The sequence below is a fragment of the Podarcis gaigeae genome, assembly GCF_964106915.1.
Source record: "Podarcis gaigeae genome assembly, chromosome: 18".
NCBI classification, from domain to species: domain Eukaryota; kingdom Metazoa; phylum Chordata; class Lepidosauria; order Squamata; family Lacertidae; genus Podarcis; species Podarcis gaigeae.
In genome coordinates, this window is record NC_139696.1 from 12,610,833 (window position 1) to 12,634,905 (window position 24,073).

The window sequence follows — 24,073 nt, forward strand, 5'->3', positions numbered from 1 at the left end:
GGTGCCCGCCCAGTCAAGGAAATAAAGAAAAATACTCAACTAAAAGTCGATATTGTGGAAATATTTTGACAGTTTTTTCTGAGCACTTGTGGTAAAAAGGAAGTAATTTGAAGCAACTGTTGTTGAGACATTTCGTTCAGAATCTGCTAGATGGAGCACGGGATGGGGAGGGGGTGTCCCGTGCCCCTGGAACATAAATCCTGGCCAGGCCCATGCCCCCATTTATTTAAGGCAGGAACCGCGTCTGGACTAATCTCAGGAGAACCATGAGACAAGGATGGAAACACTGAAGGGCAAGACGGGAGCTGTGTTTCAGCTCCACGCTTAGCAGGGGTCCCTCCATGCCCCCCCCCGCCCCCTCTCTTCCTGTCCTCATCTTCCTTTGGAGACCTTGGAAGGTGCAGCAATGGGGTTTGGGAGCCAGAGTTTTATTTCTGTCCCAAGGTCTCTTCTGGGAGCCAGACCCTAAGAGAGGCTCCCCGAGACCCCGGACAAGAGGGGTGGGCAGATACACTCAGCCCCCCATTGCCAGAGAAGCTGTGGGGGGGGCTCTTTGCTCTTGCATTAGGAGTGGGGTGCGTAAGTAGTCTGGACAGCCCAGGATGCCCCTGCCCCCGGGAGAGCTTTGAGGGCCCTGTGGGGTGTGCTTGTGTGTGTGGGGGGGTGACCCTCCTCTTTCCTGGCGCACCTTTATCCTCTCGATCCCGGCCTCGATCCGCAGCTGCTCCACCAGCTTCCGTGCCTGGGCGATGTTGTTAGTGGTCGACATGGTCTGCCATGGGCTCTGCGTCAGCCCCTGGAATGCTGCGAGGGGGCGAGGAGAGGAAGAGCGTGTGGGGCTTCCTTCTTTCCTAGAGTGACCCACTCCCCTCCCCAGGTGAGCAAGAGCAGCTCAGGCATCTTCTGCTAATGTATCTTTATACTTAAATATTTACATTCCCTTTCTTAAAATACAGGCTATCAATCTGAAACAAATCTAGAAGGCACAATTTGCTTCAAAGGAGAATGCTATGCTATGTTTGTCATTTCTTAATCTTCCGACATGCTCTGCATTTTGTATATTTGTACTTCTCATGCTCTGTGTTTCTGTGTTTTGGATGTTTGCTGTGAGCTGTTTTGAGCACAGCTCATTGTGGGAAAATGGCATAGAATTGTAGGGTTGGAAGGGACCCCAGGGGTCATCTAGCCCAACCCTCTGCGACGCAGGAATCTTTTCACCCAATGTGGGGCTTGAACTCACAACCCTGAGATTAAGGGTCTCCTGCTCTCCAGACTGAGCTACCCAGCATGTAAGTGAACTCACTCACTCACTCACTCACTCAATCAATCAATCAATCGGAGGGAGGCCTCTTCCCTTTCCCCTTTTTTACGATAACATTATTGCCCACCCCACCCCTCCTGAAGTACAGAGACAGTGCTAAGGAGCAGTCCATGGGGACCGAGACTCAAAGCGGTTCCGCCCAGCAGGAATAAATCAAGGGAAAGGGTGGCTCTGCAGTGTCCCAGGAGAAAGCCGTGTTTGAGAAGCTTGCACAGAGTCAAGCTGTACAGAAAGCAATGCTGCTTTCCCCCCAGGATGTAAGAATTCTGCCCCAGACCTGCCACACCCCAACCCCTGCTTGGATTTGTGATAGGAATTTTATGGTCTTAGATATATGGTAATGTTCATAAGTGTACCTGTTGTAAAGAAAAATCTGCCCTTTTCCCCCTTATGGGGTATCCAAGAGCCCATATGAGTCCTTACATAGGTTCCCTGTTGGTAGGAGAAAATAACAGAGGCCAAGCAGAGAATATTGAGAAGCAAAGCAGCTAGTAAGCTTGATCTTTATTGATCTGTTGCAACAGGGTGCTCCCCTCACACGCAGGAGAGGAAGAGGACCCCCAAAATTGCTGTGCAAGGGCTTATAAAGACTTTGAAATTCCCCTTCTGTAGATCAAGACCACCCCCAGAAACATTATGCATACATCACAGAAGGGATGTAACCTAAGACCACCCCTCAGATACATCCCACCAACATCACAGAAATTTAAATGTTGTTTTTCTCTTGTCAATAGTTTATCTCCTGTCGCTTTGTTTATTTCCTGTCTGGCAGGTTCCTTGATTGGATTTCTTGGGGAGCCTGGGCAGTCTTGTAATGATAAGGCTCACACCCTTATTCAAACACAGATTAAGACAGGATTTGTGAAGGAAGAGACAATGGGGAGGCTTTTCCATTTTGACCATGCAGAGAAACATTTGCTCAGTTTAGGAATCAAAATGGTTCCAGGTTGGCTTTCCTGTGCTGATCTATGTACGTGTGGTTATGAACGTTGCCATATATCTAAGACCATAAAATTCCTATCACATTATCCCCCCTTTGGGGCTAGAATTTTTCTTAAAACTTTTTGCCCCACAAATAATAACATCGTATGTTGTAAAATGGATGCCTTTGTATAAATATATCATTAAAATAACATATAGGGAACCTATGTAAGGACTCTATATGGGCTCTTGGATACCCCATAAGGGAAAAGGGCATATTTTTATTTACAACATACCAACCAAGCACATACATAGATCAGCACAGGAAGGCCAGCCTGGAACCATTTTGATTCCTAAACTGACCAAATCTTTTCTCTGCAAGGTCAAAATGGAAAAGCCTCCCCATTGCCTTTTCCTTCACAAATCCTGTCTTAAGGGCATGTCTGTGTTTGAAAAGGGTGTGAGCCTGTGACCTGGCCCAGGAACTAAGTATTTATCATTACAAAAGACTGGCCAGGCTACCCAGGAAATCCAATCAAGGAACCTGCCAGACAGGAGATAAACAACATTCAAATTTCTGTTTTAGACCGCCTTTTCTGTGATGTAGCTGTGAAGGGTGGTCTTAGGTTACACCCCTCCTTTCTGTGATTAATGTATGATGTTTCTGGGGGTGGTCTTGATCTACAGGGTGGCAATTTCAAACGTCTTTATAAGGCCTTGCACACCGTTTTTCTGGGTCCCTCCTCTCTCCTGCAAGTGAGGGGAGCACCCTGTTGCAACAGATCAATAAAGGCCAAGCCTGCTGTTTTGTTCCAAGTTATCCTGGTTGGTGTCTTTGTTTTTGTCCAAGGGAGCCCTCGGATTTTCCCATTAACAGATTCAGATTGCTCTCTCATTTCTGTTTCCGGGTTCCTGCACCTTGAACAGCTTTCTGCACCGAGGGGATTTCAGCAGGGTATAAGTTCTATGGGAGAAATTGGCTACCCAGTGCCTTAGCTAGGGGTGGGCCAGGGGGCTAGCTGGGGCTTTTGCCTTCAGAGGGGCACCATTGAGGTGCCCAGCCGGTGTGCATGTACACAAATGTGCCAAACTGGGTCTTTGACCCAGGTGAAAATCAAGTCTAGGTTCTTTAACCAGGCCTTTGGCTGACTGACATTCAATGAACTTTAAAATGTGTTGGGGGGGGATTGGGTTGTTTTTGTTTTATGTATTTTGTTTTTTTATATCATGATTTTATGTTGTAACAGCCCTGAGACCTGTATACAAATAGTAGTAGTAGTAATCATAATAATGATAATGATAATAATAGGTAGGTAGGTAAAAAGGTAAAGGTAAAGGTACCCCTGCCCGTACGGGCCAGTCTTGACAGACTCTGGGGTTGTGCGCCCATCTCACTCAAGAGGCCAGGGGCCAGCGCTGTCCGGAGACACTTCCGGGTCACGTGGCCAGCGTGACAAAGCTGCATCTGGCGAGCCAGAGCCGCACACGGAAACGCCGTTTACCTTCCCGCTGGTAAGCGGTCCCTATTTATCTACTTGCACCCGGAGGTGCTTTTGAACTGCTAGGTTGGCAGGCGCTGGGACCGAATTTGGGACTTTCGATCGGCAAGTCCTAGGCGCTGAGGCTTTAACCCACAGCGCCACCTGCGTCCCGGTAGGTAGGTAGGTAGGTAGTTTTCCCCCTGGACTACCAACCATAAAAGGGGCTTATAGCAAGGGGCTTAGCTGAAAGAAGCTTTCAGGAGGGAAGGGGCGGAAGAGTTGGGCAGCTGCTTGCATTGGAGGCTTTGTCAGCAGGTAGGTTAGAGGATAGAGAAATGCCGGAGACATGGAAAGAAGCTTTTATTACACTTATTCCAAAACAAGATTCTGACTTGACTCAAGTTAAAAATTACAGGCCTATTTCATTGTTAAATACGGGTTATAATTTTTTTGCCAGTATTTTAGCAAAAAGGTTGAAAAAGATACTACCAGAACTTATTAATAAAGATCAAGCGGGTTTTCTTCCTGGTAGACAGATGAAAGATAATATAAAGAATATAATTAATATGTTAGAATATCTGACAACCAGGAACGAGAAACAAGCGGTTTTAATATTTGTGGCGCAGAAAAGGCCTTTGATAACATATCTTGGGATTTTATGTTTAAAAACCTAGAATATATGGAGGTGGGAAAAGAATTTTATAATGGAATAAAAGCGATATATACTGAACAAAAAGCAAAGCTAATTGTAAATAATATGATTACAGAAGAATTAAAAATATCAAAAGGTACGAGGCAGGGATGTCCTCTTTCACCATTGTTTCACTGGAGATTTTCTTAAAACTCAATAAGGAAAAATGAAACAATAAAAGGTGTGTCAGTAGGCCAGAATGAGTATAAAGTGAAAGCCTTTGCTGACGATCTGGTAATAACTGTGGAAGAACCGTTGGAAAGTGTAAAAGCAGTTTTGGAAGAGATTGAACAATTTGGTCAAGTGGCAGGGTTTATATTAAATAAGAAAAAAACCAAAATACTCGCAAAAAATATGGAACAAGGTATGATAGAAACAATGCAGGGATAGAAGTGGTGAAAAAAGTTAAATATTTGGGAATCTGCTTAACCCCCAAAAGTATTGATTTGTTTCAGAATAACTATGTGCCAGTGTGGAATGGAATAAAGAAAGGTGTGGGGTCGAATGAAGTTATCATTCTGGGGGAGAATTTCAATGATTACGATGAGCGTGCTGCCAAAGATGCTATTTTTATTTCAGACAATTCCAATAATTAAGGGGACAATGATTTTTAAAGAATGGCAAAGAACAATTTCAAAATATATCTGGCAGGGTAAAAAGCCAAGAATTCAGTTTAAGTTGTTAACGGATGCGAAAGAAAGAGGGGGCTTTGCCCTGCCAGACTTGAAATTATGCTATGAAGCTTCATGCCCTAACCCACAATGGGCACATGGCTGGCCCTGGGAGAAGAGGAGGCTGTACAAGATGGGCTCTCTTTATGCTCCTATACTGGAAAATGTGTGGTCTTTCTTCCTTTCTGGAACAAGAAATCCTGCACTGCTTTTGTACAGTGGAGGCAGTCCACCTCTACAACCCTATATTGTGTGAGGATGGAGGGGGCAGGTCTGATCCAGCAGCCAGCTTCTTCAGAGGCCCTCATGGAGCCTCCAGGTCCAGAGGCAGTCTATCTAGATTCCTGGGTCCTGAGGGGCATTTGTCTGCCGTGAGGACAGGAGGCTGGACTGGACTGGACTTTGGGCCTGATCTTGCAGCTGCAGGGCTCTTTTTCCAGGTCTTCCCTGAAGATGGCTGGGAAAGCGGCGCCAGGCTGGTGGGTCGCAATCCTGCTTCAGGGAGCCTGAACTGGGTCAGCAGGTGGGTCTCCTGCCCTGAGGAGAGTCCAAAAGCAGCAGCAGCTGCCGCGTTTCTGGGAGGAGCAAGGGCGGCGAACAAGGTCAAAGCCTGGCTCTCCTTCTGGATGGCCATCTCTCTCTCTCTCTCTCTCTCTCTCTCTCTCTCTCTCTCTCTCCCTCTCTCCTTGGCTCGGCCAGCCTTTCCGCTCTGGCCACAGACCCCTTGCTTAAGAGGCTGGGCCCCCACCCTGGGCTCCCCCTGCTCAGCTGTGACTTCTGGGGTGTTTTTGCTCCCTCTCCAGCAATCGCAGAAGGGGAGGAGGAGGAGGCGGGTCCCAGCACATGTACCAAGGCAAAAGCTAGCAAGGTAAGTCCTGGGTGTCATAATTACTGTTAAAACAAAACAAAAATTCCTTCCAGTAGCACCTTAAAGACCAATTAAGTCAGTTCTTGGTATGAGCTTTCGTGTGCATGCACACTTCTTCAGATACACTGAAACAGAAGTTTCCAGACCCTTCTATATAGTGAGAAGGTGGGGAGGGGTATTACTCAGAAGGGTGGTGGGAATGGGTGATTGGCAGATAGCTGTGATGAGCCTGTTGACGACTCTTAACGACTGCAATAGGTCTTACAGGAAAAAGCAAGGGGTGAGAAGGTGAAAAATGGCTTTGTCATGTATAATGAGATAAGAATCCAAGGTCTTTGTTCAGACCAGGTGTCTCCATGGTTTTAAGTTTGGTGATAAGTTGCAATTCAGCAGCTTCTCTTTCCAGTCTATTTCTGAAATTCCTTTGTAGTAAAACAGCTACTTTGAGATCTTGTATAGAATGTCCTGGGAGATTGAAGTGTTCTCCTACTGGTTTCTCTGTCTTGTGATTCCTGATGTCCGATTTATGTCCGTTTATTCTTTGGCGTAAGGTCTGGCCTGTTTGTCCAATATAGAGAGCTGAAGGACACTGTTGGCATTTGATGGCATACACAATGTTAGACGATGAGCAATTAAATAGTCCCGAGATGGTATGTGTGATGTTGTTGGGGCCAGTAATGGTGTTGTCCGGGTGTATGTGGCAGCAAAGTTGGCATCTGGGTTTATTGCAGGCTCTGGTGCCAGTGTCCGTGTTAGGTCTGGTTGTAGTATTATTGTGGGTTAGGAGTTGTTTAAGATTGGGTGGCTGTCTGTAGGCAATGAAAGGTCTTCCTCCCAGAGCTTGAGAAAGAGAACTGTCATTGTCCAGGAGAGGTTGTAGATCTCTGATGATGCGTTGTACTGTTTTAACTTGGGAGCTGTATGTGATGACTAGAGGTGTTCTGTTATTTTCTTTTTTGGGTCTGTCTTGCAGCAAGTTCTCTCTGGGTATCAGTCTGGCTCTGTTGATCTGTTGTCTAACTTCATCTGCTGTTTGTTTTGACTATGGCAGACCAACACGGCTACCTATCTGTACCGTATTTTTCCCTCTATAACACGCAGATTTTTTTCTCCTAAAAAGTAAGGGGAAATGTCTGTGCGTGTTATAGAGCGAATGTGTGGTCCCTGGAGCCGTTTGTCCCAAGTGCATGGCAAAAATCATATTGCGCCGTCACGGAGGAGAGGAGGCTGCTGCTTTCCTGCATTCTGCCTCAGGGTCTTACTGCCCACCCTGTTCCGTTTCGGTTGCTGTTTGCTCAGACGGAACAAAGAGCAGTGAAATCCCCTCCCCTCCAGGCAAGTAGAGAGGAAAGCAGAGCGTCCCTGCTCCGGTGCTGCTGCTGCTGCTGTGTCTGGGGATTCGACAGGCAGCGGAAAACATGCAGATGAGAGAGAGAGAGAGGGCTGGCTTGAGTGGGTGGGTGGACTTTTGCCTTCCTTCCCCCACCCCCTTTAAACCCCTCTCCTGCATTCTTAGCCAGCTGCTTCTCCGCACACCCCTCTCGTGCTCCTTGTCCCTTCTATATTTTTCCTTCCCTCCCCACTTAAAACGTGGTTACAAAGCACGGATCCACATGGATCATCAGGATCTTTGCATTGGGTCACCCCAAATTCACCATCAGATCACATAGCAATGATCTGATGCAAAAACAGGGCTGCAATGGTGCAAAAATGTGGTTACAAAGCATGGATCCACATGGATCCTCAGGATCTTTGCATTGGGTCAGCCCAAATTCACCATCAGAGCACATAGCATGTACATGGCTACAGCCTGCCCCCCCAAAATCACGCACCCACTGTAGCCTGGGGCTGCAATGGTGCAAAAATGTGGTTACAAAGCATGGATCTACATGGATCCTCAGGATCTTTGCATTGGGTCATCCCAAATTCACAATCAGAACACATAGCATGTCCATGGCTACAGCCTGCCCCCCAAAAATCACACACCCACTGTTGCCTGGGGCTGCAATGGTGCAAAAACGTGGTTACAAAGCATGGATCCACAGGGATTCTCAGGATTTTTGCATTGGGTCACCCCAAATTCACCATCAGATCACATGTCTGTGGCCACAGCATGAAGCACAAAAATGATACATCCACTGTTTCATTCAGAATGTTTTTTCCCTTGTTTTCCTCCTCTAAAAAGAATGTGCGTGTTATGGTCAGGTGCGTGTTATAGAGCGAAAAATACGGTAATTATTACTGTTGTTGTTGTTGTTGTTTATTACTAGTGCACCACCCTTCACCTGCAGAACTCAGGGCGGTTGGTCTTCTTTGCTGGGGGCTGCCGCCCCACAGTGCTGAGCTCTGGCCTCTTCTTGCCACCAGGCAGTGGGGCAGAAGGGGCCGGAGAGGGGGTCACTAATCCAGCTGAGAACGAGGAAGCCCTTTCTGTCTGGAATGGGTCCCTGAGAAGATGGGGGGCTCTCCTTCCTTGGAGGTTTCTAAGCAGAGCTTGGGCGGGAATCTGTCAGGGATACTTTATCTGAGAGTCCTGCATTGCAGGGGGCTGGGCTGGATGACCTCTGGGGACCCCTCCCAGCTCTGGTTCTCTAACAGCTGGGCCTCAAAGCCTGCTGAGGTCTTAACTTTCTGCCTCCGCCCCTCCAAGCTGAACCTCTCTCTGCAAGCTCCTTCACACTTTCCCCCAGGGGCTTCCTCTGTCTCCCCACTTATCTCTGATTTTCTTTGCCCTCCTCTGAATTTCTTCCAAATTTCTTCCAAAGAGCAGCATCCAGAACTGGCCTCAGGCCGCTGAGATGCTGCCATGGAGCCGCCTCCCCTCCTGCACAGTCCAGGTCCCCTTTCAGTCAGAAGGCTTTCCGTCCCGGGGGCCGCACGCCCATCTGCACAACCTTCCAGGGGCCAGTGGTGGAGGCAAATGAGTGGCAAATGTCAGGGCTGCCTTTGGTTAGCAGGTGACGCACACTCACCCCTCCTTGAAATGAGAGGCAATTGTCCAAGGGCAAAAGCACTGGCAGAGCCTTTTGAGGGCCAGTCAGTAAGTCATGGAGGGCCGCATCTGGCCCTTGAGAGTGTACCCCATCCCTGGCCTGAAGGAACAAATGTTTGCATTTGGATCTCCGTTTAGCTTGCACCGAAGGAAGTGGGGAACTCCTTCATTGCTTCTCCATAGTGTAGAGTTGGAGGGGGACCCCCAGGGTCATCCAGTCCACCCCTGCAATGCAGGAATCTTTTGCTCCAAGATTCGGAGCCTCAAGGGCCACTGTGGTGACTTGTGTGCAGCAATAAGGCTGCTGGCACATTTACCGAGCTAAGCAGGTCCAGCATGGCTTCAGACTGGCAGGGCTGGATGGCCCTCAGGGTCTCTTCCAACTCTGCCATTCTGCCACTTGAGCCCCTTCTCGTCTCTCTCCTGCCTCACAGAATCCAGGCGAAACTCCTGCAAAGCCCAAGGCAAAGAAGGAAAGCAAGACGGGGGGCCGAGGACGAGGGGCCCCCCAGGCAGGGCCAAGGCGCCTGCAGCGGCCAAGAAAGCCAAGGTTGACCAGGGGTCCAAGCCCCCCAGAGCCAAAGGGATTCTATAGGATAGTGTATTTTAAAATGGGGTTTTAGAGTTTTTAGGGGGGTTTGAATGTTTTATGTAGGTTTTATGTAGTTTTGTGGTAGTTTTATGCAGTTTTTATGTAGTTTTATGTAGTTGTCCTGCATGGAACAGTGACAATAAAGATATATTGTATATCGTAAGGGGGAGGGGGAGAATCCAGCCAGCCGGGGCCCCAAGGAGGCCTGAGGGGCCAGATTCCGCAGGGAGGGCGGGGGGGGGGCACATGGCTGTCCAAGGCTGCACCCTCCATCCACCTTGTCCAAGGGAGAGGAGACCCCTTTTATGGTGGGGGCTGCCCCTCCACCTCTGGCACCACGTCCCCATTTATGAATGGACTATTTATGAAGCAAAACCCTGTTTTTAAACACTGTGTCATTTTCTAATAAAGTTCAGAATGCAGCAAGTTGTGACCTCAAATGGCTGTGATACGGAATTTAATTTGTGTAACTGTGATGTATTGACGATGCTTCTGCACTGTATCATGGGTAAGGGAGGGAAGTTTTAAATGTCCATGTCACCCCATCCTGGGGCTTCAGTCTCGCCTTGAACCTGTTGCGCAATAAACGTGGATCTTCTGCATCTTGCCCCCGTCTCCGGCTGCGCTCTTTTTGCTCCGCAGGGACTTAGTCCGACGAGCTGGGTGGCAGAGCAGCCTCGCACCCAGATTTTACCGTAACAGCTGCTTGTGCAAAATGGCTTCTCCGTGCATGGGGAGGCCTGACCCCCTCCCAATGGGGCCCTGATCCTATGGGTGTGGCAGTTTCTGTGTGGGGCTTTGGGTCTTCTTGTGCCTTTAGGGAACCTCCTTTAGGGAACTGCCGTCTATCTGGGCTCCCTGGTGCTAACTGTGTTTGGGGACTGTGAGAACAGGACCCTGGGCAGGGCAGCTCCATTCCTGAGAGTCTGGTGCTGACAACGCCAAGGCTGCCGGCTCTGTTCCCATATTCCTGCATCACAGAGGGTTGGATGGGATGACACTTGGGGTCCCTTCTGATGGTTCTATGATCTGAGCACAAGAGCAACTCTTCCCTCCTTGTGGTTTCCAGCAGTGAGGATTCAACTGTGGAGGGGAGATCACATGGCTGAAGCGTTGCAGGACCCCTGAGGGTCGTCTAGCAAAAGCCCCTGCAAGGCAGGAATATGCAGTTCTCTCTTACGATGACTGAATCTGCCTTGGCCTTATCAGCACCCTTTTAACTGACTGAGCTAGCTATCCAGGCTGATATTCATCTGTTTGCAATCTCAGCCGCCTTGATGCAGAGTCAGGCCATTGCAGCTCAGGACTGCTGGCACTGACTGAGTGGCTCTCCGGGGTCTCGGGTTCGCAGGGCATTCCCAGCTGGGGGGGGGGATGCTGAACACAGGTAACCCTTTTGAATGCACCGGGAATGTCCCCCTCTCTGCCAGAGATGCTGCAAGTCTAGAGGGAGAAAAGGCTTAGCAGTTCCCTAAAAAGCCTTTGGGGGGGGATGGAGAGCTGCCTTCCTCCCCCCCCCCAGCCTGGGCCAGAGATCTGGATTGGTTGGAGGGGCGTGAGAATCCTGCCCTTTCCCCCTCCTGGCTCCCTGTTTCTGGCCCTCCTACCGAGAACCCTGCCTGCTTTTCTCTCTGTCTTTGTCCCCTGCAGAGATAATGGCTTCTAGCAGCACCAGGGAGGGTGCCTGTGATAGGCAGCGTGACTCACAGCCATCAAGAACACTCACAAGGAGAGAGAGGTGTATTCCCACATGCTTTGCTGTCAGAAAGGCAGACTCGGCACCCATGGGGTGAGTCAGCACCCCAGGCCAAGCTGGGGAAATCACCCAGGCTGCCCCACCCACCCACAAGGCCCTTAACTGGGGGGTGCAAGTGAGAGAACGCTCAGCATTGCCATGACTTCATTGCCAGCACCCTCCCAGGGTGCAAATGCTCCCAAGGCACCCAAACTGCGGTTCCTGCATTGCCGGGGGTTGGACTGGACGACCCCCGGGGCCGTTCTAGGACTCTACAACAAGGAAGCCTTTGCTGGAGGGGAAAGCCTGTCTCTCACTTCCTTACTCTGCAAACCTTCCTCCTGCCTGGCAGGGCTGGAGCAGGGCCAAGTCCCTACGTGAGAGGAGGAGGGAGCAGCTGAGGGTGAGAGACTTTGCATGCGGAGGCCACAGAAGCAGTGGCAGAAGTTGATTTCTGAAGCCCTGTGCCTCCATGCCCGGCTCCCTTTCCTAGGTGAATGGGCAGCCGAGCCTGGAGACAGAGGCACTTTATGACCCATAAACGCTGGGTTTAAAAAATGCACACAGCACAAATCTTTTCAGTTGTTGTTGTTGTTGTTGTTTAGTCGTTTAGTCGTGTCCGACTCTTCGTGACCCCATGGACCAGAGAACGCCAGGCACCTCTGTCCTCCACTGCCTCCCGCAGTTTGGTCAAACTCATGCTGGTAACCTCGAAAACACTATCCAACGCCTAAATCAGCTTCTGCAGACATTGAGAGCTGCCTCTTCTCTCTGCCCCCTTCCCTGGTTCCAAGGGGCTGGAGGGAGGGTGTGATCCTGCTCCCATCTCCAACCACATGGGTGAAATCTGGAGGACTCTCCTTAGCTGCTGAAGCAGGGATAGAATGTCAGAGTTGGAAGGCACCTTGTAGGTCATCTAGTCCAACCCGCTGCAATGCAGGAATATTTTGCCCATGACCCTGAGATTAAGAGTATTTTTGCACTACCAGAAATTGCAAGGAGGGGGAAAGGAATTGCCTTATTGTCTCCCACCATGCAGGCAGAGCAGAGCTAACATGGCCTGTAGCCACAGATGTGCCCATAGTCATCTCCATGAGTTAGTCATAGAATCAGGGAATCGTAGAATTGGAAGGGACCCTGAGGGTCATCTAGCCCAACCCCCTGCAATGCTGTAATAGGCAGGAATAAGCAGCCATGCCATATGGGAACTGAACCTGCAACCTTCTGGGAGGGAGTTCCACAGATTTCCAACCACTGGTATTCAGTAGCCACTGATGCAGCCTTAGCTATGCCAGGTCCTGATTCTATGCTTGAGCATTCCTGCATTGCAGCGGGTTGGACTAGATGACCCTTGGGGGTCCCTTCCAACTCTACAATTCTAAGTTGGCCGCCATCCCTGCCTGCTGGGGGCAATGGGGGGCAGGTCTAGGACCCCTTTACTGCTGCTCCACCCCCAGGAGGGTCTCGCATTAACCCTCTCCTTACCCCCATTGTTTTGCACCAAACACATTGGGCGAGTTCTTCCCCACCTAATTTTAAATGCAGAGAAAAGAACCAAATTGTTCATTCAGCGCCTAGGAGGACTCTGGCTGCAGGAAGTGTGGAAGCACAAATGGAGCCGTCTTTGTTCTCCCCAGACAAGCTGGGGGAGAGCAGCCCTCCGTCCCTCCCTCAGTTAGAGCAGCACACACAAAACAGCCTTTTTGTGTTCCTGCAGAGCATGAGCTCACCTTCTGAAAGGGCCACAGGAAAAGAGCCGGGGCCTCGCTGGCTCCTTCCTGGGGTGTTTGGGGAGAAGGGACAGAAGGAAAGTCAGAGGCTAGCAGGACTGGCTCCTGCCCCTTGTGTGGGGCTGGATGGGGCCACCAGAGATTCAGGTGGGGAAGAGACAGTGTGCAGAACCAGCTGGAACCCTGGCTCAGGAGTCTGCCCTGGGGATGGGGCCTGGGGCCTTCTGCATGCATCCCCTCTCCTCCCAATTGACACAGCAGCAGAAGCCCCCCCTGCCCTTAGCGCTGCCTGCCTGGGCTGGCAGGACTGCAGGCACCTCCTGAGCAAGCCGGACTCTTCCTGAGCTCAGTGGGGCAGGGCACCTGCTCTGCATGCAAGCGACCCCATGGCACTTCCAGGTTGAGCTGGGGCAGAGAGACCCCTGGCAGGCAACAGGCACAATGCGGTGGGAGGCGGTGAGCTGCGTTCTGCATGCTGAGCAGCTGCCTTGGCTCCCTATGGGATGAGCAGCCCCCCCTGCCATTCTGACCCCCCCCCCACTAAGCTGCCTCTCAAAGCAGAGCCGCTGGCCATGATGTAATGCGTGAGTGTCTCTCCCTCCCCAGCGAAACAGAGGCTCCTGTGTCTGCAGAAGGGGCTGCCCCCCCCAGCACAATGGCAGGAAGCAGCGAAAGCTCAAGGTGACATCATCACTCCAAAGAAAGGGGAAAGATAGCGCGGGAGGATGGGGATGGGGGGGCTGGAGAGGCAGAGAGAAAGAAAAGAGCTGAGCGCCCCCCCACCCCCGGCTGAGCACCCTTCTCTGCCAGGTAGGGCTGCCAACCTGAATAAAATATTGGGGGGGGGGGGAAGCCCCGCTCTGCATAATCGATCACAAGATGCCACATGAGTACTCCATTTGAATGGAAATGCCCATCAACGGGGGCGGGGGGCGGAAAGCACCCTCAAATACTGTATTTGGGGGCAGCAAAGGGACCTCGGCCCCCAGGAGTTGGCTCCTATGCCCCCAGGCAGGATTACTTGAAGAGATGCCCCACGCAAGATGGAGCAAGCTTGTTGTAATAATAATAATAATAATAATAATAATAATAATAATAATAATTAATAATAAGGAGGGGAGTACCTGAACTGACAGGAGATTCTGACTAGACATTAGGAAGGCCTTCCTGAGGGGAATGGTCTCCCTCAGACGGTGGTGGGCTCTCCTTCGTCTGAGGTTTTTCAGCAGACGTTGGGTGGTCTTCATTGGGATTCTTCAGTTCCAATGCCTGCATTTCAGAGGCTTGGGCTGGATGAGCCTTGGGAGTCCCCTCCAACACTCCAAAGCTATTATTTTGATGTGAGTGGGGTTCAAACCCCTGCATGCACGAGGGCCCCCGATCCCAAAATGATCACCCATTTGGACGCATGCCTGCATGGGAAGAGAAATCCTGTGGTGGTGTAGAGGTTTGAGAGTCAGACAAGGACCTGGGAGAGACCGGGGTTCGAATCCCCCCACTCAGCCATGAAGCCCACTGGGCGTGACCTTGGGGGCCGGCTGATGACTCTCTCAGCCTGGCCTACCTCACAGGGCTGTTGTGGGGGTTCTGCGAGGAGCAGGGAGCCCCCCACTCACCCCCTTGGAGGAAAAAGTTGGGGTACAAATGCTACAAAAACAAAGGGTGCCAGAATCCCCAAGGGAGGAGTTTGCAGCTGGAAGGCTGGCTACCTTCGTGCCCCCCTCGAGGCAAGGGCGAAACCAACACTGCCCCCCTCAAAAATGGAGGCCCACCTCCCCACTCACTACCCCATGGAAAGGCAGCACACATGCGCTGGCTCTTCCAAATGCATTTCAAGCCCCCCCAAATCTAAGCCTCCTGCCATGGAACAGATTTTCACTGATCTCACAGCATAAAACATGATGACTCAGTTACGCTCCATGACTAAGGATGAGAATATATATAAATCTGTGTTTGTGGCTTAATTTGGAATCCTGACCGCCTTCACCTGCTTCCAGAGCTGCGTTTGGATGGCTGCTCAGAAACTGTTTTCATTCCGCTCATTTTATTAGTGCCTTGTTTTTATAGTGATTGTTCTGGAAATCCTTGAAATGAGAGGGAGCTGCTGTGATGGCGCTTAAAGATCTTACCCAGGGAGCCTCAAATGTAAATTAAATGTTATAAATGTACAAGGCAAACACATACATAAGTATATAAACCACGTGTCTGAAATAGTACAGGAGAGCAAACCTTGAAGCCATTTTTACTCTCCCAAACTGACCAAATATTTTTCTGAAGGAGAAAAGAAATGGGAAAGTATTTGAATCATAGAATCCTAGAGTTGGAAGAGACCACCAGGGCCATCGAGTCCAACCCCCTGCCAAGCAGGAAACACCATCAGAGCACTCCTGACATATGGCTGTCAAGCCTCTGCTTAAAGACCTCCAAAGAAGGAGACTCCACCACACTCCTTGGCATTGTCTTTTGCTTACAAATCCTGTCTTAAGGGCATATTTGTATATGAATAGGGTGAGCCTGTGACCTGAATTCAGGAACCATCACAAATCATCGCAAAAAAATGGCCAGGCTGCCCAGATAAAGCAATCAGTGACCATTATCGGGTATCCTGGCAAACGGGATTTCTACTGTAGAGCGCCTCCTTCTGTGATGTATGTATAAAGTTTCAGGGGGTGGTCTTGGGCTACAGGGTAGGCAATTTCAAATGTCTATATAAGGGTATGCACACCATTGTTCTGAGTTCTCTCCTCGCTCCTGTGGGGGGGGAGTGGGGATCCTGTTGCAACAGTACTTTTCTATTGCAATAAAGATCAGGCTTACTAGCCGCTTTGCTTCTCAATATACTCTGGTTGGCCTCTGTTATTTTCTCCTACCGAAAGGGAACCCACTATATACAGGCTATGGAAAGGAAAAGGAGCAGGGGTTTTTTTCTTACAAAGGTTAAACAGGAATTAAGGTTGAAAGGGCAATTAAGTGAAAAGGCCGCATCCTTCCCTCTCTGGGTGCCTGTGGAAAGGAGCAGGCTGGTGTGTTTGCCCGGGAAAAAAGCAAAAACCAGCCCTGCGGAGGAGGCCTGTGCAGCAGCGCAGGAGGGAGGAGCTGTTGGCCTCTTCGCAAGCGGCACCATTTATTATTCTGCTTTGAGGGCTGGAAAAGGTTCCCCAATAAATTGGAAAGCAGGTTCTTTTCACATTTCAAGTGCTGCCTTTTTCATACAGTCGCTTGCAAGAAATGCGGCAGAGTCACAGCACTTGCCTACTCAAGAGTTGTGTTCTGTGTGGCTGATTCTCACAGTACATGACTGAAGCCTTGTGCAGGAAAAAGAAGAGGCCTCCGACCATTGGTCCAATTAGCTCAGTACTGACCACACTGACTGGCAGGGGCAGCACCCGGGGGGGGGGGGAGCAGGAATCCTGACCAGCTCCAGTCGAGTTACGACTGACTAGAACCTGCACACTCTCCTGACTCAAGTGCAAGCAACTTCCAATTCAGTGGGATCTGCTCCCTGGAAAACCGCCCAGCGTAACAGGATTAACTTGCAAGAAGCACAGCTTTGCTGCTAAATATATATTTTAACACAGTGTGCTCTGAGTTTCTGCTCAGTGACTGTTGTGAAAACCTAAGTGCTGAGCCACCCATCCCTCTCCCGCTGGCCACCTAAGCACAGGCCTGGCACGCTCGGATTCAGAAAAGGTGAACGTGGAACCAAGGCGGTGGAAATAAGACCCCCCCCCCGACTTATGGCAGGTTTTTATGGTTCTCCAGACCCAGCTAAAGAAGGGCAAGGAGTTGGGTGTTCAGGGCAGAGCCCAGCTCACATGAACGCCTGCCCCCCTTTTGGGTCAGGGACTGTCCCTTGCAGAGAATTGGCAGCTGTCTCTCCAACTTCCGTTTGGGGGGCAGTGGGAAAGCTGGAGGGGACCTATGGGAAATGTGCATCTAAAGGTCAGATAGTTCTTTATGTCCTATCACCCTCTGACAGGAGGGGGTTCTACAGGGTGGGCGCCACAGCTGAGAAGGCCCCCTGCATAGCTCCCTGTAGCTTCACTTAATCGCAGTGAGGGGAGATAAGCAGAGGATGGACCACTCTGGGTTGTGCCCCAATAAGCTGGCCAGTTCAAAATAGGTGTTGGCCAGGGGCATGCATATTTGTGGTATGACAAGGTCAAAGCACACAAAGCTTTTAAAAACCATATTGTCAGGAAAGCACTGTTTAATGTTTGGATAAGATATAAGGACTTGCTTGAAAATAAAACACCAAGGTGGCTGTCACCAATGGAAGCCAAGGCTCTGAAAAAACTTAATGTGGAGGCAAATTGGCCGAAATATTGGGAAATCTTAGAACAAGAAGGAGATAGATTAAAACTGCAGAGTTTTGAAAAATTAAAAAACAAAGTACAAGACTGGCTCCATTATTATCAAATTAGGGAGACTTACAATTTGGATAAGAAAATTGGCTTTCAGGTGGAATAATCAAAATTGGAAACAGAACTCTTAGAACCTAAAACTAAGAATTTGTCAAGAATGTATAACTTGCTGTTGAAATGGAATACACAGGATGAAATGGTTAAATCTGTTATGATTAAATGGGCACAAGATGTTGGACACAATATTATGTTTGCTGACTGGGAACAGTTATGGACCACAGGTATGAAGTTTACGGCATGTAATGCCTTAAGAGAGAATATAATGAAAATGATTTACAGGTGGTACCTGACACCAGTCAAGAGGTTGAAGGTACATTCTTTCACCTTTGGTGGACGTGCCCAAAGATTAAGACCTTTCGGGAGATGATATATAATGAAATGAAATGAAAAAGGTATTTAAATATGCCTTCCAGAAGAAACCAGAGGCCTTTCTCTTGGGCATGGTCGGCCAATTGGTGCGAAAGGAGGATAGAACTTTTTTTATGTACGCCACAACAGGAGCAAGAATACTCATCGCAAAGTATTGGAAAACACAAGATTTACCCACCCGGGAAGAATGGCTGATGAAGCTGATGGACTATATGGAACTGGCTGTGATGACTGGCAGAATACGAGACCAAGGAGAAGAGTTGGTGGAAGAAGAGTGGAAGAAATTTATTTATTTTTTATTTAATTTGTATTAATTTTCACCGCAAATTAAGAAACAAAACAACACACATATAAAAGAAAACGAATAAAAGAATAAAGAAAAAAAATAAAGATAATCAAAGCCAAATAAGCAAAGCCAAAAAAGAAAACACAAATAAACGCATATACATATTACAAATTACCACATTACATTGAGGACTTCCCTCCATCACGGTTTGAGCTCTATTTTAACCTTATCTCCCTGCAGTTTCTTGTTACCGTCTATATCAGTACCTCTCAGGTTTTATATTGTACCTACTGTAATTTTGATATTTCCTATATTTTTTTCTATATATGTAAAGAATTTATTCCAATCATTAATAAATTTAACATTTTTCTGATGCCTGATCTTCTGTGTCATCCTTGCTAGCTCTATATATTCGAATAACTTGGATTGCCATTCTCTGATAGTTGGGATATTAGGGGTTTTCCAATTTTGCGCTAAGAGTAACCTGGCTGCTGCCGTTGCGTATTGGAACATGGTTTGGTCTTCTCGTCTTATCTCCTCCCCGACCATTCCTAAGAGAAAAGCCTCAGGTTTTTTAGGGAAGGTGTATTTCAAGATCTTTTTTAGTTCATCATAGATAAGTCCCCAAAACCTCTTCACTTCTCCACATGCCCACCACATGTGAAAGAAGTCGCCCTCTTTTGATTTGCATTTCCAGCAAATTTTGTCCCCGGTCTTGAACATTTTTTCCAATTTCACAGGGGTTATATACCACCTGTACATCATTTTTTGTAAATTTTCTCGGAGTCCAACACATGCTGTAAATTTCATGTCCTTGTTCCAGAGTTTCTCCCACCTATCAAATTCTAAGTTATATCCAAGGTCCATGGCCCATTTGATCATAACTTCCTTCACTTCTTCATCCTTGGTGTCCCAATCTAGTAGTTGTTTATACATTTTAGATAGGAGTTTTGAATCTCCTTCTATTATTTCCACCTGATATCTGGACTTTTTCTCACTCATCCCTATTTTTTTATGCTCAATCCATAACGCATTAATCTGATAGTATTGCAACCAAGTCGTTAATTTGTCTTTTATTTCCTCATAAGGTTTGAGTCTCCACCCTTTATCTGAACTTGTCAATAATTCCTCATAAGTCCATCTTTGACCTTCCATGTTGGTTTTTTTAATTGTAATGATATCAATTGGCGACAGCCACCATGGGGTGTCCTTTTCCAAAAGTCTCTTATTTCTGTTCCATACCTCGAGTAGCGCTCCCCTAAAAACATGGTTGGCAAATCCTTTATGTGCTCTCTCCTTACCCTGCCATAGATACGCATGCCAGCCAAATCTAGCATCGAATCCCTCCAAATCCAACAGGTCAGTATTTTTCAACGCAATCCAGTCCTTGATCCAACACAAACATGCAGCCTCATAGTATAATTTCAGGTTCGGGACCGTGAACCCTCCTCTATCTTTACGGTCTGTGAGCAGTTTGAATTTAATTCTTGCTCTTTTTCCCTGCCAGATAAATCTGGACAGGGTTTTCTGCCAGTCTTTGAACAGCTTCGTGCCCCTAATTACCGGGATGTTTTGGAATAAGAACAGCAGCCTTGGAAGAATGCTCATCTTGTTTACTGCCATCCTCCCTGACCAGGAGAGTTTTAGCCGGCTCCAGGTCTCCAAATCCTTTTTTATTTCTTTCCAGGTCTTTATATAATTATCTTCCACTAAATTTATGTTTTTCGTAGTTATCCAAATACCTAAGTATTTCACCTTTTTCACCACCTTAATTCCCGTTTTTTGCTCAATCTGGTTTCTTTGGTCTTCAGATATGTTCTTTGTTAACATCTTGGTTTTAGCCTTATTCAGTTTAAAGCCAGCCAGTTTCCCAAATTCTTCCAACAACTCCATAACTTTATCCATATGCTCTACTGGGTCTTTTAATGTTATTACCAAATCATCTGCGTAGGCTTTTAGTTTGTAATCTTTCCCTCCGATACTAATTCCTTTTATTTCCGGGGTTTCCCTTATTTTATTTGTAATTGTTTCTAACACCATAATAAACAAGAGGGGGGACAGGGGGCAACCCTGTCTTGTACCCTTCGAGATCTCAAACGAGTTAGTTAAGTTGTTATTAATAATCATCTTGGCTTTCTGACCCGAGTAAATTGCCCTTATGCCTTCCATAAATGGCCCCTCCATTCCAACTCTCTGCATACACTTTAGTAGGAAACACCAAGATACGTTATCAAATGCCTTTTAAGCATCAATAAAAATTAAGGCTGCCGGGATATCAATCTTAAATTCCAAGTATTCGATAACGTTTACTATGTGTCTTACATTATCTTTTAAGTATCTATTTGGTAAAAATCCAGCTTGGTCTTTATGGATAGATTTTGATAGATATTTTTTGAGCCTGTTAGCCATTATTTCCGCAAAGATCTTATAGTCGTTATTAAGTAGTGAAATCGGTCTGTAATTTCTAATATCTAACTTATCCGACTCTGGTTTAGGAATTAACGTTATATAAGCTTCCTTCCAGGAGTTAGGTATCCCTCCTCCTTGTAGGGTATTATTCATTACATCACGGAGGACGGGAGCCAGATGTTCTTCTACGACTTTATAGTATTTTTGTGACAGGCCGTCCGGTCCTGGTGCTTTCCCTGGCTTCATTTTTTTAATTGCTTCCTTAACCTCGTCTGTTGTTATTAATTTATTTAGATATATTTTTTCTTCATCCGTCAGCTGCTCCCTCTTATTCCTCTCCAGATACTTTTCTATTTCTGCTGCTTCTTCATCTTCCTTTTTGTAGAGATTTTCATAAAATTGTATAAATTTTTCCTCTATTTTACCGGGGTCTTCTAATATTTCCTCTTCTATTTTAATTTTGTTAATTACATTCTGGTTTTTCCTTTTTCTTAATTGCCACGCCAATAGACGCCCCATTTTATTTGCAGATTCAAAGTATTTTTGCTTCATTGATTTAATTCTCCATTCTACTTCTTGGCTTATTAATGTCGAATATTCTATCTGTAACACTTTAGCAATTTGTTTAGTCCTCTCATCCCTTGGATCTGCTGTTAATTTTCCTTCGCAGTCTCTTAATTGTTTAAGTATTTCGTCCTTCTTTGATTCTCTCTGTTTTTTCCTATATTTATTCTGTTGGATTAGAAATCCTCTTAATACCGCCTTACTCGCATCCCAAACTATATCAATTTTTGTTTCTTTATTCAAGTTTATGTCTAAATATTCTTTCAGGGTATTTTTTGCCTTTTCAATTATTTCATCAATTTCGAATAAATATTCATTCATTCTCCATCTATATGGGCCTACTGTTTTACCTTTTATTTCCAACACAATTGGGTTGTGGTCAGAGAAGGTTCTGGGTTGTATTTCACATTTCATTGTTCTTATCGATAGTTCTCTTGAAACCCATATCTGATCGATTCTGCCCCAACTTTGATGGGGTTCTGAGAAGTGCGTGAATTGTTTCACTCTTGGGTTTTTATATCTCCAAATGTCAATTAGATCTAAATTCGCTTGGAGATTGTCGAAAGAGTGGAAGAAATTTAAAGTTTATCTTCAGAAATATTGCAAAATTGAGGAATGTTAGAAAGATGTTGGGGGGGAAAATTATGTGGTTTTAGCAGAAAGAATATAAAGGATTAAGTAAAAATGAATTGGTGAAAGAGAGAAGGTAAAATTATAATATGTTAAGATAAATTATTAGGATAAAAACAAAGTTGGAAGGATTTGCTGGAATATTTAATTGAATTAGAATACAAAAACGGGAGGCGTGAGGAGGTCACGGAAATAAGTAAATGAAAGACAGGACATGGAAAGATTGAAATGTTTTTTTAACTGTCTTTTTATTCTTTTTTGTACTTTCTATCCCTTTTGTGGTGTTTTTTTCCTGTCTTTTTTTCATATTTGTAATTCTGTTGAAATTTCAATAAATAGTATTTTTATATATATATATAAAAAGGTGTTGGCCAGGAAGATGCTGTTGAAAAACCAAGAAACAGGAATGATGGACTCCTCCATAATTTCTTCTCAGGAAAGCAGCAACTGTCCCGTATGGACAGTGCTCCATCCTGCGCCACATGGCACAGCATTTCCCAGGGGGAGGGGTACTGCCTGCAAAAACTCCTTTGTGAGCAGGAAACCTGCCAACCTGCCTCTCAGGTGCCGCAGCATTTCATAGAATCATAGAATCCTAGAGTTGGAAGAGACCACAAGGGCCATCGAGTCCAACCCCCTGCCAAGCAGGAAACACCATCAGAGCACTCCTGACATATGGTTGTCAAGCCTCTGCTTAAAGACCTCCAAAGAAGGAGACCACACTCCTTGGCAGCAAATTCCACTGTCAAACAGCTCTTACGGTCAGGAAGTTCTTCCTAATGTTTAGGGGGAATCTTCTTTCTTGTAGCTTGGATCCATTGCTCCGTGTCCGCTTCTCTGGAGCAGCAGAAAACAACCTTTCTCCCTCCTCTATGTGACATCCTTTTATATATTTGAACATGGCTATCATATCACCCCTTAACCTCCTCTTCTCCAGGCTAAACATGCCCAGCTCCCTTAGCCGTTCCTCATAAGGCATCGTTTCCAGGCCTTTGACCATTTTGGTTGCCCTCCTCTGGACACGTTTCAGTTTGTCAGTGTCCTTCTTGAACATTTATGGATCCTGCCCCCAAGAGGTTGCCTGTGTGTCTCTCTCTGTTAGGGGCCACCCACCCACCCACCCACCCACCCACCGCTGCTGCAGCCCCTCGAAAGCCACCAACCCTCTGCACCACCCATGAAAGCTTGGCAGGAGACCAGATGTTTCACTGGTGGAGAAATGCTGCTTTGAGCTACTGCTGCTGAAGAAGAAAAAGGAGGAGGAGGAGGAGGAGTGTGGAAAGGGAATGGTCCCAATGCTAAAAGCCGCCTGGGAGGAGCAGAGAAGGCCGAAGAGGCTCTATTTTAGGCAGCTGGCAAACCAGGAGGACTCTAAAGGGCTGTTCCCTTACCCACAGTTGGCAGAGGTGAATTTTCAAATTTATTTATTTTTAAATCCACTGCCTCCATAATTGTGGTTTTGCATCCCTTGAAAATGAGCTGAACACACCACCGTGGCAACTGGGCAATGGCTTGGGGAAAGACAGTGGGCAGCGAAAAGCTTATACTGTATATGTGTGTGTTTGTTTACTTTTTTAAAAGAAGAACTTCATTTATAAAACAAGTGACAAAAAGAAAAAGAAAGATAAAAGAGAACGAGAATGAAAAAGACAAAAGTGCTCCCGTTGGAGGTGGACCTCTGAGGGTCTCCCCAGAGTCAGAATCTGCTGGAGCAAACCAGCTCCTCTGCTCTTCTGCCAGCATTGGGAAGTGTGTGCTGAAATTGCTCCTGGAATTGCTCTTCTCAGTGCACAGAGGAGTCTGCACTGCTCCAGTCTGTGCTTCTCCCTCATTCGGGGCAAATTCAAATTCTACAGAAAGCACTCAGCTGCTACTGCAGCTCAACTTATCGCGGCTGGCAGCTGTGAACTCTCCCCCAGTAAGCAAGAGTTCCCAGGAAGAGGCCAAGGAGAGCTGCTTTCCAGTAAGTGCTCAGCTCCTGCCCCACCCTGGCTTCCCAGCCAGGGGGAGGCTCTTCCGCCAAGGAGGAAGATTTATGACATGCTACCAGGATCTCAGCGCCGATGCACAAGCCCCGCAGAACATGCTTGACATGGCCACTGGGGCCAGAAGCAGGCCAAAGTGCAAGTCCTTCTTTCCCCCTTGATCTCCCTGCAGCAGCAGCTGACGTCATCCCTGGACACAGATCTCACACCAAGGAGGAGAATCCTCCAGGGTTTGCTCTTTGGGCCAAAAGATTCCCGCGTTGCAGGGGTTGGCTAGACAACCCTTATGGTCCCTTCCAACTCAGCAATTCTGTTGCTCACCCCCAAGCAGTGAGAAAGCCAGATATATCAGCTAGGCGCCAAATGGCTCCTTAAACCAGGGTTATAGTCGTCAAAATGAAATG

General features: G+C 47.3%; 2 protein-coding genes and 1 long non-coding RNA gene across 4 annotated transcripts in view; 1 reads left to right on the forward strand and 2 right to left on the reverse strand.

The window, feature by feature from the left end:
- LOC310835890 overlaps positions 1-24,073 on the forward strand; it is a 230,989-nt gene that overhangs the window by 102,656 nt on the left and 104,260 nt on the right. The window lies entirely within an intron of this gene.
- DIRAS1 (DIRAS family GTPase 1) overlaps positions 1-24,073 on the reverse strand; it is a 140,273-nt gene that overhangs the window by 18,655 nt on the left and 97,545 nt on the right. The window lies entirely within an intron of this gene.
- The window catches only part of GNG7 (G protein subunit gamma 7), a 93,258-nt gene that overhangs the window by 2,696 nt on the left and 66,489 nt on the right, over positions 1-24,073 (reverse strand). For both annotated transcript variants that reach the window (XM_083720851.1, XM_083720850.1), the window contains exon 4: positions 689-804. In XM_083720851.1, coding sequence (XP_083576977.1) covers positions 689-769 — 81 coding nt within the window. In that variant the 5' untranslated portion in view covers positions 770-804. The remainder of the gene's footprint in view (positions 1-688; positions 805-24,073) is intronic.